This window comes from Lachnellula hyalina (genome assembly GCF_007821495.1).
Source record: "Lachnellula hyalina strain CBS 185.66 chromosome Unknown contig00068, whole genome shotgun sequence".
NCBI classification, from domain to species: Eukaryota; Fungi; Ascomycota; class Leotiomycetes; order Helotiales; family Lachnaceae; genus Lachnellula; species Lachnellula hyalina.
Window position 1 is genome coordinate 1 of NW_022157182.1, and position 16,879 is coordinate 16,879.

A 16,879-nucleotide genomic window follows, 5' to 3' on the forward strand; every position below is an offset into this window, starting at 1 on the left:
GCCACCGGTGGGTAATCGAATACAAGAGTCTATTTGTGAAGTATATCTCGATGTAGCACTTATGGCGATCGAGAGTAGCAAGAACCTTGCTGTGCTATCCTATGTGAAGCATGGAGAGATATACCATGAAGCGGGCATCCCTTCCTGGGTGCCACGCTGGGACACATCTACTGAAGTCATGATGCTGCACGATGAGGCACTATCCTGGTCTTCGTGTGGCAGTCACGCAGTGGCGGACTTTTCGTTGACAAGCACTGGAGGACTCAATCTGCGCGGCATATACCTTGATAGCATTGAGTTTGCAACTGGCATGATGGACATTAGTATGTTCAGAAAATCGGACGAGAAGTCCAAATCTCACATTATCCTCGATCTATGGAATATTTGCTCAGGAGACAACACTTCCTACCCAAGCAGGCATCCCTCTATCATTGCTATGACTTACACCTTGACATCTGGAGTAACTGAGAACCATGAAAGTGTCGTGGAGATTGATCAAGATGATAGGCTACAATTCTACGCGGATTTCACTGCTTTTATCCAGCATCTCTTCCATCGCACAGGCCAACAGAATGACACGTTCCATCCAGCCGAGATCGCTACGTGCGAGGGCGATTGGCAACGGTACAAGGTTGCATCATCAGGGGTATGTGACCAACGACGATTCTTCCGTACAACTGGCGGTATCTACGGATTAGGACCAGTTTGTATGGGCAAGGGAGATATTGTGGTTATTGTGGTTGTGCTGTACGGAGGCAACGTACCCTACGTCTTAGGACCTATGGGCACTGGCTTCAGATTTCTTGGCGAATGTTATGTTGATACTATCATGTTTGGCGAAGTGTTTCAAAAGACTTTACCAGACGGTCCTAACGAACATGTCTACTCTTTGCTGTGAGATTAGACGCTCGGGATTATGCTTTAGCGGATCAGTGGGGTCAGATCACGTCTGGAGAGCGCGGGGATGCAATTGTCCAAAATAAAGACAGGAAGAGTTCATTCTATTACAGTTAGCTAAATAAGACACTTAAAGATTCCTCTCATCGCATGTTCGAACCTAGAAAATCCCAATCCTTCGTAAATCAACTCAGAAGGCGTGTTATTTGTTGTTCAGTTCACTTCCAAAAATGAAGCACTCTTAGAACGAAGCTGGCCCTACATAACAAAGAGGAAGAGAGGAAGAAAGAAAGAGATCCTTACTATGTTTTGGAGGGACAGTATACCTGGAAGCAAGCACTGTTTTTCATGTCTGTAGTACTGGATCTCTAAAATTAATTAGCCCTGTCTATCATCAGATTTTATGTTTTTTTTTGCTATTTATTTTTATATTGTGTTACATTCACGCGCTGTAAAGCTTTGGGCTCGTGCCTTTAAAGACTTCTTAATTCAATGGGGTAAACTCCGGATTTTTATTCATTCTCTCATCTACCATTCTACAAATTACGCTCTTGTCCGCTTGTCATTCTCAAACAGTGCTCTGAGGTTAATTATCAGATAACGACATTGAGAAGTCGGCCACATCCGTAGGTAGAACAAGCAGCGACGATTCCAACAAGCAACGTTGTGCCAGCAACTCGGAAGCCCCCAGATGCTGTTCCGAACGCTTGGTAGCCGTTATTGAATCCAAATATGCTGAATTCGACGAAAGAAACAGCAATGGAAACATACAAGGCATGTGAGATGTGCTTCATACAGAAGTACGGGATCATCGGGATAATGCCAGCGAAGAAATAGGCAAGGCCCATTACAAGCGCTGAGATGCCTGTGCGCGCGTGCGAGACTTTTTGGATGTGATGCTTGAAATCCAACAGAAATCGCAGGAACGAATCTGGGTTTCTCGCAAGTGTGGTCAAAAGTGGCTCGACTGTGGGCCGATCCACTTCGTAGCCTCTCATCAGCTCGGCGACATCCAAGCACGCGTCTTCAGGATCTAAGCGGATTCGTTCTTTTTCTCGCCGTTCTTCAGCGATGAACTCTTCTCGCTCTTGGGATGTTGCCAGGAAAGCGCTACCCGCCATGGAGATCGCTCCACCCACGAGTTCGAGCAGACCGGCTGCGATGATGGTTTTCCTAGTTGTGACGGAACTTAGACCTGCGGTTAGAGCAAAGGGCACAGTCATCCCATCAGCGTACCCGATGATAAAAGCTCTTGCCATGTCGGTGCGAACTTTCTGTTTCTGTTGCTTCAGCAATACTTTGTTTATCAAGCCATCGTCTGATGAGCTAGGCTCCGAAGAGCTGGAATCTCTCTTAGACTCATCTCCAAGACTAATGGTCATGAACTCAGGTAGCTGCATGGCGCTGTGTGCTAGATTCGGACCTTTTCTGACTTAGTTGGCTCCGCTGTGGTGAAAGCTTGATGCAGTTTTGTGTTGTGGAGAGTCAGAGATGGTATAGTGGTGGGAAATGTAACCCTAAGCTCAAGCAACGAGATTGCACAGCTTTGTACATGCATTGTAAGCATTGTCTTTGGTTGTTTATGCAATTTGATGCAATTTGATGTAATTTGAACCAATTATGATGAGCCGTTAAAGGACAATGGCATATAGAAGAAATTTCAAGAAACAATAAGACTTGACAACAGACTTGCATCTTATTGCAGCAGTAGCAGGTCTTTCTTTATTGTCTGCCAATGGAACAGCCCAAACAAGAGCTCTGTTGAACCCTCATCCTTGATTGTCACACTACAGTAGTACCTGAATGCGGCTTTCCTGCGCACTCTCTTTCAAGATATTCTACTCCACTTTTCCTCGTGCACCGCCTCGTCTATTCAGGTAAGGCTCAGTGTTAGTGCAAGAGGACCCGCCAGTTCCCCGCGTTACTGTAATAATAAGGTTAAGGCCCGTGCGTTGAGCCTCACGGAATCCAGTATTCCAACCCCGCAGTTGAATTCCTGTTCATTGTGCTTGTCCGCTTGATCAGAACTGCTGCTATTCATACTGTCTAAGCTGTTATCGATAAACTCGAGCTCGAGTATCATTAGAGAGACTTGTTTCGCAGACTCTTTTGCTTTGTCCGGCATATTCGAGGACGAGCTTAGCCGAATTCCAAGCCCTTTCTCGAAGCATCGCCTTTGGTTACCTACTGTCTCTGACTTGGATATGTATCTCGTCTGGGACCAGTAACGTCCAGGGATGGCTGAAGTACTGGATTCACACGCGGATTTCGCATACATGCCACTACCACACAAGCGCATGATTCGTCTCCTCTATCTCGACCTCACAACCGGCAACCACTCAACGATCCATAGCAAGCTACAACCAGTGAATTTTGACGAAAGCTGTGTGTATAAGGCACTCTCTTATGTCTGGGGAGATGAGGGGGAACAGTTACCTATCTTCATCGATGGAAAGCGGCACTGGGTAACCCCCAACTGTCGTGCAGCTCTACGACGCCTTCGCGAGATTGGAGTCGTTTGTTTATGGGTCGATGCTATTTGTATTAACCAGAGAGATGAGTCTGAAAAGCGAGATCAATTAGCACTCATGCGAGACATATATCACTTCGCCGATGAAGTAGTTATCTGGCTGGGTTACAGCGAGCTTGAAGCCAAGCGGGACCGTCATCGGAAACAGATTGAGACTCTCGCATTTGCCTTAATACGCGTCTTGGATAGCAAAGCCAACAGCTATATGGAAGATTCTATTCGATTGTTAGTACAAGGCTCCAAGCGGGAACCCGCTTGGAGAGCTTTAGGGAAAATACTCATGCACAAATGGTTCGAGAGGCTATGGACGTATCAAGAGCTTCTCGTAGCAGCAAAAGCCAGCTTTGTCTTTCAGTATTATCACATAGCATATGACAAGGTTCTGAATCCCGCTATGGCTTTATGGGAATTCCTTTTACAACATGATTATATCAATACTGGCCCCCTCCCAAATCTTAGGCCTGCGCTCCTTGCCGCCTCGCGCCGGTCTAAAGCATGGAGGTGTTACGATAGAGACAGCGGACAATTACGAAATAGAACACTACTGGATGTGCTGCAGGACACTCTACACTTGGAATGTTCTAATCCTAAAGATCGTGTGTTTGCAATTATGGGTCTCGTAAAGGACAGGCTCAACCGGACCATTAGACTTGATTACGGTCAGTCAGTGGCTACACTCTATACCATGTGTGCTTTGGAGATAATTGAAGAGAACGAGTCTCTAGAGGTCTTAAGTCTCGCTGGAATTGATGATCACTGTAGGAGAAACCGCGACGCACTTCCGTCTTGGGTACCTGACTGGCAAACCGGTGCTTGGGAGCGGACAATTCCTGTACAACACGGGCTCTACAAAGCTGCCTCCAATTCGACTCCCATCCAACGCTATCTCCATGACCATTCAACACTAGAGGCGCATGGGTTTCACGTTGATACTATTTGTCGCGAATTCAGTCTCCAATCGCGGTCATATAGCTATGGGCTCGCCGACTGGTGCGCGCGTTTCGAAAAATATCCGAATGGCGACAGCGAATATCATGCTTGGGTCCGGACGATAACCTTAGACAGAAGTGATCATTCCACGGCAGAATTCTCGCGTCTACCTCCAGATATCTTCCAGCAATATGTCGAACTTTCTCAATTGCCACGCAGACCTGGTGAAGATCGGAAGTCGCACCGGTACTATCGTACCATCCGATCAGCTATCAAATCACGAAAATTCATTTTATCCAAGTCAGGCTACATGGGTTTAGGTCCGCTTGCTACTGAGACCAACGACATGATCTGTGTACTCAGAGGCTGCAATGTGCCTGTGGTCATCCGGGAAGAACACGGCCATCATTTGTTCATTGGGGCGTGTTTTGTGTGGGGTCTGATGGATGGCGAGGTTATAAAACACGGGATGGGTAATGGCCGGGTATTTCAACTGAGATAGTGATCCAGAACCGCAAAGACGACACCATAATAGGAAATGTACGTACTGTAATTCACTACTATACTCGTTGCAAATTATTATAGCATCTAACCCAACCATGGGGTTTCCACCAACAAAATTTTCATTAACCCTAGTGCCACCCAGTTTATGCTAAGATTAGTCCCGCCTGAGGCGAATCCGAACTAAGCCGGGTTGCATAGCTTCCATAGGCACCGCGATCTGCTGAATGAAAGTCGCCAAAATGTCTTGCCGTTCTTCAAACATCCATTTCAGAACATCGAAACCCTGGGCCGCCCTGTAAATCGATTGGAAAGAGGGGTTTCCAAGAAAGTCTTCTTCAAGATGAGTAGGCTGTTCGTTGAGGACCTCATCACTTTGAATTGGTGATCCCTCGGGAGACCGTAATTTTGTTACGAAGGCTTCCCAGTGGGTATTGAAGGTGTCTGCATGGATCAGCTCTGACATCTTCGAATCGATCTTTGAAGTTAGCTTAGCAAACATCTCTTCCCCGATGCCATAGCTGAGAAATTGGCCAAAGTCAATGGTGACAAGATCCCTATGGTCCGGATGTTGTGGAGGATAGTCAGCTTCGAAAGCCGCTTTGAGGGCCGGGTGCATAATGTAGAAGTGCGAAAATTCAGTGTTTGATTCCGATGAGGAAGTTGTGATACATTTCAGTCTGTGACTCTCGAGTGTGCGAATTGCCAACCAGGACTTGAGCGCATTGTCCTTGGTTCTTTGTAGAGGCTTTTGTGTAGTATTGATTATGTTGAAGACATCCTCGATAGCAGACATAAGATTGCCTACTATCCTCGTTATCTGCTCCTGGCTGGGAGGTGAGTCTTCTTTCTGTTGTCGCTGGGTATTCTGATCACCACACCGAATCCCCTGAGTCTTCCACACTTCAGCTCTCGTCTTGTTAAACACCTCCAGTTCTCTTTTAGCTCTCTCGAATCGCGCCCTGCGTCGGACTATAACAAATGATCTAGCGTGACTGAGTGAGTAGGATGCGAGGATTCGATGGTGGTCACGAGATAGGGTCCCGATGTTCACTCGCCATGCCACACTTGCGGGCCATATCTTCTTGCCTCTCCTCTGACTTGGAACATTGATATTGACGATATCCTTGTGTGGTGCGTTCTTCAGCAAGCTGTTCTGGGGGTAGGGCTTCTTGAGCGGATGCATCCTATTAGCGAAAGGCGACTCCCAGCATCGTGACTCGTCGCAGAAGACGACGGCTACTTCCGGACTGATGGGAAGTATTCGATGAATTTGGTCTTCTGTAGTCATCCAAATAAGTTGAGACCCTGTTTCTTTAACTTCTGTTCCCAAGAAGGATTGTGTGTCGCCCTCGAAGTCGACCAGTCTGTCGTTGAGGAAGAACTCGTAGCCATCAGCTGCTTTCCAAATCTGAAGGGCATAGCGTTCAATGAAGTGCTTATACGTGTCTGCTGCAGCATTGCTGTCAGTTTTTTCGGCATCTGCGAGGAGGTCCTCGTGGCTAGTCTCTAAGAGGTAGAGCAAGTGGTCGAGCCAGAATTGACCAGGATCGCCAGATCGGCCACTCTTTCTCGAGGCTTCAAATAGTTGTTGACACATGAAGTCGTTCTCGCGATAAGGACTTTTGAGCTCGTCTCTGTACTGCATGGAGCGTCTAAGGGAAAGGTTCATAAACTTGAAGAGAATATGAATATCCTTCTCAAAGATATCGATGTGATCTAGACCATCGGTCACAGCGGTACTGATCTTAGCAAAAGTTAAGCTAGTTTTGGACTCCAGCTTGCTGAAGAGATGCTCGATTCTCATCGGATCAGTGACGTTTGCGTCGTAGTAGAGATTTTGTGTGCCACAAGTCTTCCCGACTTCTCCGAGATAAAACTGTCCACTGGGCAAGTCGAATGTGTGTAGAAGACCATCCCGTATCAACCTATGTCTCTTTTAGAGCATAATCTTGGACCAAAACATAGACATTCTTGCCTCTTTGTTTTAACATCTCTGTGGGCAAATTGCTTCAGGATGAAGCGAGGTATGTAGTGGTGGTATTGATTTGCATGTGCTGCCATTGCAAGGCTCGCGAAGGGCAAGGCGGGCCTAGCATAGATTAGCTCCAGTGGAAGCCACGCTTGGTCACACCAACTTCCAATATCTAAGAACTTAGTCAGACAAAGACTTGAAAAGTTACAGTATCGTAGGAGACCGGCATGAGATGGGTGGAAGATAGGTGATTCCCTGCCACGGTTGTCACGATATGGACAACTAGGGTATGAGGTCGTATGCGGAGAGGGAGAAGAGGGGTACGACGATGGCGTGGTACATCCAGTACTACCCTCATAATGCGCTTAGCCTAATACGGTAAACCCTGTGCGCTTGTAAACATGGGGCTTAATATTCTAAGAGTGTGTTTGGGAAAGCCGGTTTCGGGTGCTACTGTACTACCAACGGCAACACATGATCGTTTCATTTCAAATTCTTTCTTCTGATAGCGAAATGCACTACCCAAGGTCCGTATACATCTGTTTCGGCAACTACAGGAATTGAGTAATTACAACAGCGGTCATATTGAGTGGTTTCAAGCGTTGTGGTTTTTACTGTACAAATTAGAGACCGCTATGCGAAAACTTTTGATTGTCTACTCAAAATTTTGCCATAGCCTGGTTGAAAATTTGCACGAACCGCCATACATCTTCATACGTGTTGTACAGCGGAACAGGCGCAACTCTAATTACATTCGGTTTCCTCTTATCAATTGTGATTCCTTCATTCTCCAGCATATCCATAAGTGTATCCATGCGGCCTGGTTTCAGAAGAACACTGAGCTGCGTGCCTCTAGCATCAGGATCCGAAGGGGTGATGATCTTGAAATTGTCACTTGAGCTGAAAAGGAGCAAATATTCGAGGTATGCAGTCAATTTGACGGACTTTTTCCGGATGTCCGCCATGGAGGTCTGGTTCAAAACTGAAAGTGCGGCACAAAGTGATGCCAAGTCTACAGCGGATGGATTTGATACCTGATATCCGCTGGCTCCTGGACTTGGGCGGAAGCCTATTCTCATTAGCTTCATTATTTCAAATTCTACTAGGGGGCGGGCTTACTGTTGTCCATTGCCATCCGTCCGGTTTGATCACCGCCGTACCATCCCGATAATCTGGGTCTGAAAATTGGCTTATCATCCACGTAATCAACTTTTCCATGTCTCTGGTGAACGAAGAATCCACCAATGGAACCTGGTCCGGCATTCATGTACTTGTACGTGCACCAGACCGCAAAATCCACATTCCAGTCATGCAACTGCACAGGAACATTTCCAGCCGCATGAGCTAAGTCCCAACCGACGATTAAGCCTCTGTCTTGCGCGTATTTGGTGATGGTCTTCATATCAAAGTACTGGCCAGTGTAATACTGGATGCCTGGCAGCAGAAGTAGCGCAGCGGTTGAAGCGTGCTCATCAATGAATGAGAGAATCTTCTCCGTCGAGAGTTCATAGCTTCCCTCATCAGGACCGACCATGACCATTGATTCCTTAGGATCGTACCCATGTGCTCTAATCTGAGACTCGATAGCGAAATGATCACTGGGAAATGATTTCCACTCCATAATAATCTTGTTCTTGGACGCGGTAGGTGTGTAAAAGCTGCCCATCAACAAATGCAGGTTCGTGGTAAGACTGCCCATAATACCAACCTCTGAAGGCAACGCTCCGACAATTGGAGCTGCCTGTTCTGCTGCATGTTCGGCAAGCAGTTGCCATTGTATCATGGGTGAACCTTCAAGTTTTCTAAAGTGTCCATGAACGTTGATTGTTGCCCACGTGTTGAGGTGAACTTGAAGATATTCTGCTACAGCTTTAGGCTGGAGCCCAAGCGAATTTCCGCAGAAGTAGATGCTTGGATCATTATTATCTATTTTGAGTCAGAGACGCCGTGCTACGAAGCGTGACAAACTGACCTGGCTTCGATAGAGTCTTTGATTTAATGTTTGTTTTTGAAGGGATGAAAAATTTCTCTCGAAAAGAACGAAGGTGATCCTTTGCATCAAGTGATTTGGCAAATTCTAATGTGTTTGCCTCAGCTGGAAATGATGGCTTCTTCATTTGTTGCTGCTCTGCTGTTGAAATTGAACCCATTCTGACGTTGTAAGAGGAGGTTCGAAGTTAGCCAATATCTTTGATCTGGTATAATTTTTGACTTTGTAATGGGCAACTTGACCTCACTTTGTACATTCTTCGAGTTTCTAGGCGGCGTTGCACTAACAAATTGTTCACCGCGTTACGTCGGCTCAGCCGTTTCCTGTTATCCGCTTCAGTTCCGCATCCGTACCGTACCCGCCACGGGCATTCGTGGGCCTAAGGTAGGCTGGTTGGTGGATCGAAGAAGCGGCACCAATTTATAATGTCCAGGGCAGAGTGGACCACTTGAAAGGGGTGATAATTAGTGCCGCTTTTGCTATCCAGCACGAAGTAGGTTTGATCACGAACTAATATGTAGCACTTTTGGAAACAGGGGTTATAGCCGTGATTTTGTGGGTATAGATGATAGAAAAACCCCGGAGGAATATCGTATCACTTCTGAGAGTTTTAATTAGATATTTATCTATGGATGATCCATGAAACTTATTGCTGAAATTGTAGATATATTCACCCTCTCCCTTCTTTTAACCAAAGTCAGCGCAAACAATTTAGATCTTCATCCAAATAAGACTTCGAAGCACATTCTACAAAGTTTTCTTTACATCTTGCTAGTTCTAATTTGAGGAATAATCGAAATCACCCATAATTGAAATTTCGTCACCGGCAATCAAAATGCCACACAACACAGCAACAGTACTACCAACGCCAAAAGTCAACTTAGAAGCGTTCGGAGTTTCTAAAAATGGATTTCTACCAGAAGAACTGCCCCTTCAACGGCTCAGCGACCCATACTATGAGGTCTGGGAAAGGATCATCCGCGAACTTCCAACCCTCCTTAAGACAAAGTCATTCAGAGGCAAGGTAGACAAGCTAGAAGTATTGTCAACTTTGCGATTAACTTCAATGAGAGAGTGGCAGAGGGCGTATCTCGTACTCGCATTCTTCACACATTCGTATATCTGGGAATCTGGTGGTCCATCAGAGGTAAGAACCTCGATTTCCAAACTTGCAGCTCAAGACTATCTTATTGCCAATTTACTCTCAAATCGTTACCCTTTCCGATTCAAGTTTCACTAACACCTCGCAGCACTTACCAGCTGCCATTTCGGTCCCATTTCTAGACGTATCTTCTCACCTTCAACTTCCACCAACAGCAACTTATGCTGCATTGAATCTCTGGAATTTTACTTCAATATCCTCAGGGGTCTCAATCAGCAAAATTGAGAACCTTCGAACTCTTCACACGTTCACTGGTACCCGAGACGAAGAATGGTTCTTCCTAATCTCCGTCGCAATCGAGGCTCACGGCGCTGCAATAATCCCTGTGATGTTGAAAGCCATGGATGCCGCCCAGTTGAATAAACCCGAAATAGTAATAAACGCACTTATCAAGTTCTCGAAATGCGTGGGAGAAGTTGGGGTGATTCTCAAGAGGATGAATGAAGGGTGCGATCCGGATGTTTTTTACAATCAAATCAGACCTTTTCTCGCAGGAAGTAAAAACATGGTCCTGGCTGGACTCCCCAATGGGGTGTTTTACGAGGAGGGGGAGGGCAAGGGAAAGTGGAGACAGTATAGTGGAGGAAGCAATGCGCAGAGCTCGTTGATACAATTCTTTGATGTTGCGCTTGGAGTTGAGCATTCATTGACAGGAGCTGCAAAAGGGTCGAAGCCCGGCTTTCTTCAGGTAACTAAATTTCAATCAACGAAGAACGCATATACTTATAGAAGCAGGAAATGCGAAATTACATGCCTGGTCCCCATAGAGAATTCCTTCAACACGTAGAGTCAACTTCCAACATTCGGGAATACGCAGATAAGTGCCTTGACGCTGGCGTCGGAGAAGCTTATAATGCAGCCATCGTGGAGCTGTCCAGGTTTCGGGACATTCATATCCAGATTGTTACGCGATATATCATTACCCCTTCGAAGCAACAAGTTCCGCCTAGTACAGCTGGTATGAATTTGGCCATCGCATCAGCGAATGGTGAGACGAAGGATCTGCATGGAACCGGGGGAACACAGTTGCTGCCATTTCTTAAGCAAAGTCGAGATGAGACAAAGAATACTGCATTAAATTAGGTGTCACGAATATTGCAAGACTCAGGATTGCGTTGCATATAGAAAGGAGGTTTAAAGTAGAATGAAATGAGCCAATTTAGATATTATGCACATGCTTGTGTAGACCTTTATTCTTTACTGTAACACGGCGCCCCCATTACTACTCACAACACTTCCTGTTGCATCCGAATTCCGCATCAAATAGATATACGCCTCGCCGACCTCCTCTGGCATCCCCACCTTCCCCAGTAGCGCCTTCGCCCCTACCATCTTCGCAATCATCTCCTGTTTCTCTGGCGGCCCCCACATCTCCGTCTTTGTCGCTCCAGGACTGACCAAGTTCACTCTCAAGGGTGCCATATCCAGCGCCAGATTCCGCACCATTGCAACCAACCCCGCGGCCATTCCAGAGTAGAGTGTATAGGTCGGGATGGGTTTTTCTGCTACCCTTCCACCCGTAAAGGTTATAGACGATGTGTAGCTTTCCTTTATATATCTTGGAGCTAGTTTAGCAATAGCTAAAACAGCTGCGAAACCAAGCTGCGAGCTTTTGATGGTTTCTTCGATTTCGGTTTCTGCAAGCGGTTTTACTGCTGGTACTCTGCCTGCCGTGTATATTACATGATTTAGAAGGGTGGTGCCTTTCGCTGTCGCGGCATTGAAGAGTTTGTCGATGCGGGATTCAATGCCTTCGAGGCTGAGATCGCACTCGTAGCCTGAGATTTGCGAATCTGGGAATGAGGTTTTGAGGGATGTGACAGCAGATGTGACCCGGGTTGGGTTGGAAGATGCAATTGCGACACGTGCACCGGCTTCGAGGGCGAGTTTTGCAGCTGCGAAACCGATTCCAGATGAGCCACCGATGATGAGGATGGAGTGGTTGGATATTGAAGGCATGATGAAGATTTGGGCGAACTGGAAAGTCTGGGACTGCTATGTACTGGGAACTGATCTATTTTCTTCTAGAGCTGGGATTTACTATATATAAGTAGATATAACTATCAGTCCTCTTTCAATGGTTTGGAAGCTTTTATATGTCGGGCATGCAGTCTATCCAACGCAACATCCAGTCGGACATCGGAGTAATATGCCTTGACGTGCGTTAGGACCATTAAAATAAAATATCACGAATCATGACAGTTGTTCCCTCTCAAATACGATGGAAGGTTAGCCCAAAAATGTTTCCACTTCACCGGTTCCAATCAGCATTATTTATGGTGAGAGGTAAACGACTCGGGGTTAGGCTGGGATTTTAGTTCTCTGCAAGCATGCCCACGCAACGGAGCAGGCATGACTGACTCTGAATAGGTAGACGATGGAAATTCATACAATGATCTTAAAATGGTTATTCATAGGAAGAAACAGATAAACTTGACTTTTAGCAGAATTCCTTTTATCATGAATGGAATCTGATTATTCTGCCTAAGCGTTAGCAAATCTCTTTGAAAACCCGCCGAAGACTTTCTAACACTTAGATATTCAGCCTACATATCTCATTACAACTACATCGATTAACCTACTTATGTCCGTTCCCTTTTCCCAAATAGTATCGTGTTCCTTGTTCAATTGACTAATCGCCTCGGCATTTCAATCCCGTAACCTGTCGAACATTATCTCGATATATTGGTTATCTACCGTACAGTGGGGTGCAAAAAGTTTAAACCCATGTCTTTAAACCTAATCTTAGAAAAGTCAAGCGGTTACTTAATAAAGCTAGAAGGGGCGCAAATCTAACGTGAACAAGTCAAGCGGTTACTTTTCCAAGTTAGCCTCAAGACATGGGTTCAAACTTTTTGCACCCCACTGTACGCTTCATTATTATCAAACGCTTCGAGCAGAAGTTGGAAAAGGGGGACTCGACTTGGCTAATCTGTTCCGAAAGTGGGGGCGGGTCAAGACGGATGAGACTAAAACACGGAAGCGGAACGGAAAGTCGCGGCGAAATTCTTTGTCCAACAAAGACTTCCTAGCATTCTCCAGGGTTGACTGCATGGCGCCAAGTTATCGGGCGAAGAGCTCCCCAGCTGTGGCACAAGAAACCTGTCATCTGCCTCGAATTGCAGCGGAGACGGATGCGGAAGTCCAAATTTGAGGACCGTAGCTTTACCCGCTATTGTTCTATCTCCCAACCTTAATGACCGAAACTCAGATGTATCAAAGTAATGACTCATGGAACTACATCAGGTTTGCCTGTTCCGTACATTGTCCCTCAATAAGAATACAACCTTAATATATTATCTATCTGTCACCACAATCATTATTCGCTACCTTCTCTGAATCTCCTGTACAATCCCCAAGACAAAATGGGATCAATAGATAACTCCTGGAAGGAGTTGAATATTGCAATTATTGGGGGAGGCATCGGTATATTTTACCCCGCCTTCGAATCTCACCAACTAATGTCTTCTAAGGTGGTCTAGCAACAGCAACTTCACTTCGAAAAGCTGGGCACAAAGCCACGATTTACGAGCGAGCAAATTTTTCAGGAGAGGTCGGTGCTTCAATAAGCTGCGCTGCCAACGGAACAAGGTGGCTTGAAACGTGGGGCGTTAATATCTCACTGGGAAAGCCAGTTGTATTAAAGAAGCTGATTGCTCACGATTGGAAGACTGGCGCCGTCCAAAATGTTTATGATCTGGCAGATTATGAAGACAGATGGGGATATGTAGGTGTTAGCTAGTGGGGGAATGTTGCAAATTCGGTACTGACAAGTGAGATAGGTCTATAATATGTTTCACAGGGTCGACATGCATGCCATGTTGATGGATTCAGCAGTAGGAGAGTCGCATGAAGGTATCCCCGCTGTCCTGAAAGTCAACCACAAATGTACTTCAATCGACCACAAAACCGGTGTCGTAACTTTCTCCAACGGCGTACAGGCCCAACACGACCTGATAATTGGCGCTGATGGAATCGGGTCTACGGTACGAACAACGTTGGGCATAGTCCCTGACAGAAACCAGTCAACTTCGCATTGCCTCCACTGCATCATCTCGACGGAGGATGTGAAAAGGCTGGGTCTCTTGAATCTCTCTGTGAATGAAGCTATCGAATACTGGGGTGGCCAAGGAATTGAGAAGATTGTGTACTCACCTTGCCGTGAAGGCCAAGTCAACTCATTTTATTGTTTCTTTCCGACTGAAATTGCAAGGAACCCTGGCGAGGGTTGGACCCATGAAATTTCGGTCGAAGAGCTTCTTGAGCCCTTTGGAACTCTGGATCCTAAGCTTTATGCTTTATTTGAGAACTCCACTGACATCAAGCCTTGGCGTCTTTTTGTTCATCAACCCTATCCAATTTGGCATTCAGGATTAACATGTATCCTTGGTGACGCCGCTCATCCCAGTAAGGATAACTGTCTCTTTTATTACACCCAGCCTTCTTCTATTATGTTGCACCAACCCCCCCCCCCTTGAATTTCCTTAAACTGAAAGTACAAGCCCCCTCTACTCCCGAAACCGCCTTGAATAGGAAAGAACTAACTTTCCCTTCATCTAGTGCTTCCTGATCAAAGTCAGGGTGCCTGTCAAGCACTTGAAGACGCTGCAGCGCTTGGTATTATATTCAGCCCGAAGTACTCGTTTGCGAACTCTCCGGAAGACATCAGCAAAGGACTTCATATTTATGAGCAGATCCGCAAACCCCGTGCATCTAAAGTACAAACAGCGAGTGCGAGGGCGAGAGAAGATATCACTGAACGCATTGGATTTTCGAGCAATACCACAAACCCATTATATAAGGTTAAAGATGAGAAGAGGAAGCTGACTATTGAGGAGATGAACGAATACGATCTCAGTGCAGATATTGAGACTAAAGTAGTAGGCATAGCGAATTAAAGTTTCTTCTTCAGTCTAGGGGTAATATTCTGCCAATAATTTGTATAAATCCGAATGATTTACTTGTGAACTTAGTGTTATCCAAGCATAGAGTAGACCTCAAGTACCACTAGTTTTCGGTGGGTAGCGGCTATAAATAGATCGCTAAAGATTTCAGTTGGTGGCTACCAGAGCTCGAGACTAGGTAATAATTTTGCTGCATTGTGCTCCGACTCGTTATCAATGTTTCATATTTAGCTTTTAAGACTTTCCAGAGGCCGATTCATACACTGCATTTAAGCATAGTGAGGAGTCACCCCGCAATTTACGATCTAACCTGATCGCAGAGGACATGGCCCGACGCATACGGGACTCCACCCCGCAATGCAGGTTTAGCGACAATAAAATTTAGTACATGATTTTAAAGGTACCAAGATATATATATAAAGCGTGAGAGAGTTGACATTTCAATCTATTCATTAGAACATTCCAGCTTTACATCATTCGTCATGGTCTACCCCGATACTTTTGAAGGCTTTCAGGTGGATGGCTCCGAGACTTGGACAACATTCACCAAACGAGAAGTAGGTATCCTTTCTTGTAATAGACTTAACAAATACTGATCCAGGGACAGATTAAACCAAAACCGTTTGGAGACTATGATGTCGACGTGAAAATCCTCGCCTGTGGCGTGTGTGGGTCGGATGTCCATACCATAACCGGCGGCTGGGGACCAAAACACTTCCCTCTCTGCATCGGCCATGAGATTGTCGGAGAAGCACTCCGTGTTGGCCCCAAGGTCACCTTAATAAAGACGGGAGAGCGTGTTGGCGTAGGTGCTCAGATCTACTCGTGCTTGGACTGCAAGCAATGCAAGAATGACAACGAGACCTACTGCCGCCACCAAATCGACACTTATGGTGCCATTTGGCCAGATACCGGAATCGTCTCCCAAGGTGGATATGCGAGTCATATTCGTGCCCATGAGGTACGAGATTCCAGCGTCGAAAAGAAAGACCACTTGCTAATAGTTGCGAAGCACTGGGTATTTCCAATTCCAGATGCACTTAAGACTACAGAGGTAGCGCCAATGCTTTGCGCAGGGCTGACGGCATTCAGCCCCCTCGTGCGTAATGGTGCTGGACCTGGGAAAAAGGTTGGTATTGTCGGGCTCGGAGGAATTGGCCATTTTGGTATTCTCTTTGCGAAAGCTCTCGGAGCTGAGACGTGGGTCATCTCGAGATCCCATGCCAAAGAAGCTGACTCCTTGAAATTGGGAGCAGACGGTTTCATTGCTACCGCGGACAAGGAGTGGAACGAGCCTCATCGGATGACATTTGACCTTATCGTCAACACTGCTAATAGTAGCGATGGGTTCGATTTGGGGAAATATCTTTCTCTTCTCGATGTTCACGGTAGATGGATTAGTGTTGGTCTGCCAGAGGGAGCTGGACAGGAGATCAAGTCAAATATGTTCATGGAGAATGGGTGTTTGATCGGCGCAACTCATCTTGGTTCTAGGAAAGAGGTTCTAAGAATGCTACAACTCGCGGCTGATAAGGGTATCCATCCATGGGTGGAAGGAATTCCGATCTCAGAAAAGGGGTGCGCTGAAGCTGGTAAGTTGTTAAAATCTATGAACGGAAGACTTGGCAGAATCTGACAAGTGACATAGTGATGAGACTACAGAAGAATGATGTAAAATACCGCTTCACACTGACGAATTTCGACAAGGCTTTCTCGACCTAAAATGAATAGGGACATAGCAGTGGTGATAAGCCTTCAGATGATCTGATATGGAGGGAGGAAGTAGTGGCAAATTATTATTTGATAAATTCAATCTCACACCATAAAACTTCACCAAAAAGATCTTTCCAATCTGTGGCTTGATAGCGGCGTTTCACAGGGATCGGAGTATTCGTGTTATCACTAAACCTCCCTTTGTGTATTATCATTACGAGGCGTACTCGCTTAAAAAGGGGGCGGGGCAGCGGGGTAGACACCAAAGCTGCGATGG

At 46.0% G+C, this 16,879-nt stretch overlaps 6 protein-coding genes across 6 annotated transcripts; 4 read left to right on the top strand and 2 right to left on the bottom strand.

Annotated features, from left to right (window-relative positions):
• Nucleotides 1-3,173: 3,173 nt before the first annotated feature.
• Nucleotides 3,174-4,910, top strand: het-6_5 (Heterokaryon incompatibility protein 6,OR allele; the record flags this gene model as incomplete). The annotated part of the gene is made up of 2 exons (XM_031150528.1): nt 3,174-4,841; nt 4,893-4,910. The coding sequence occupies 2 exons, from the start codon at nt 3,174-3,176 to the stop codon at nt 4,908-4,910; spliced, it is 1,686 nt and encodes a 561-aa protein (XP_031005273.1).
• A 2,582-nt stretch (nt 4,911-7,492) lies between these two features.
• bna5 (Kynureninase) lies at nt 7,493-8,983 on the bottom strand (the record flags this gene model as incomplete). Its single annotated transcript, XM_031150529.1, has 3 exons — nt 7,493-7,902; nt 7,953-8,759; nt 8,806-8,983. 3 exons carry the CDS (start codon nt 8,981-8,983, stop codon nt 7,493-7,495), a joined length of 1,395 nt encoding a protein of 464 aa, XP_031005274.1.
• A 675-nt stretch (nt 8,984-9,658) lies between these two features.
• BNA2_1 (Indoleamine 2,3-dioxygenase) lies at nt 9,659-11,068 on the top strand (the record flags this gene model as incomplete). The annotated part of the gene is made up of 3 exons (XM_031150530.1): nt 9,659-9,970; nt 10,074-10,673; nt 10,721-11,068. The coding sequence occupies 3 exons, from the start codon at nt 9,659-9,661 to the stop codon at nt 11,066-11,068; spliced, it is 1,260 nt and encodes a 419-aa protein (XP_031005271.1).
• Nucleotides 11,069-11,182: 114 nt separating this feature from the next.
• Nucleotides 11,183-11,944, bottom strand: ATR9_1 (Short-chain dehydrogenase/reductase; the record flags this gene model as incomplete). Its single annotated transcript, XM_031150531.1, has 1 exon — nt 11,183-11,944. One exon carries the CDS (start codon nt 11,942-11,944, stop codon nt 11,183-11,185), a length of 762 nt encoding a protein of 253 aa, XP_031005272.1.
• Nucleotides 11,945-13,671: 1,727 nt separating this feature from the next.
• LHYA1_G005588 (uncharacterized protein) lies at nt 13,672-14,883 on the top strand (the record flags this gene model as incomplete). Its single annotated transcript, XM_031150532.1, has 3 exons — nt 13,672-13,712; nt 13,788-14,325; nt 14,623-14,883. 3 exons carry the CDS (start codon nt 13,672-13,674, stop codon nt 14,881-14,883), a joined length of 840 nt encoding a protein of 279 aa, XP_031005269.1.
• A 488-nt stretch (nt 14,884-15,371) lies between these two features.
• ADH6_3 (NADP-dependent alcohol dehydrogenase) lies at nt 15,372-16,611 on the top strand (the record flags this gene model as incomplete). The annotated part of the gene is made up of 3 exons (XM_031150533.1): nt 15,372-15,446; nt 15,491-16,481; nt 16,538-16,611. The coding sequence occupies 3 exons, from the start codon at nt 15,372-15,374 to the stop codon at nt 16,609-16,611; spliced, it is 1,140 nt and encodes a 379-aa protein (XP_031005270.1).
• Between the last annotated feature and the right edge of the window lie 268 nt (nt 16,612-16,879).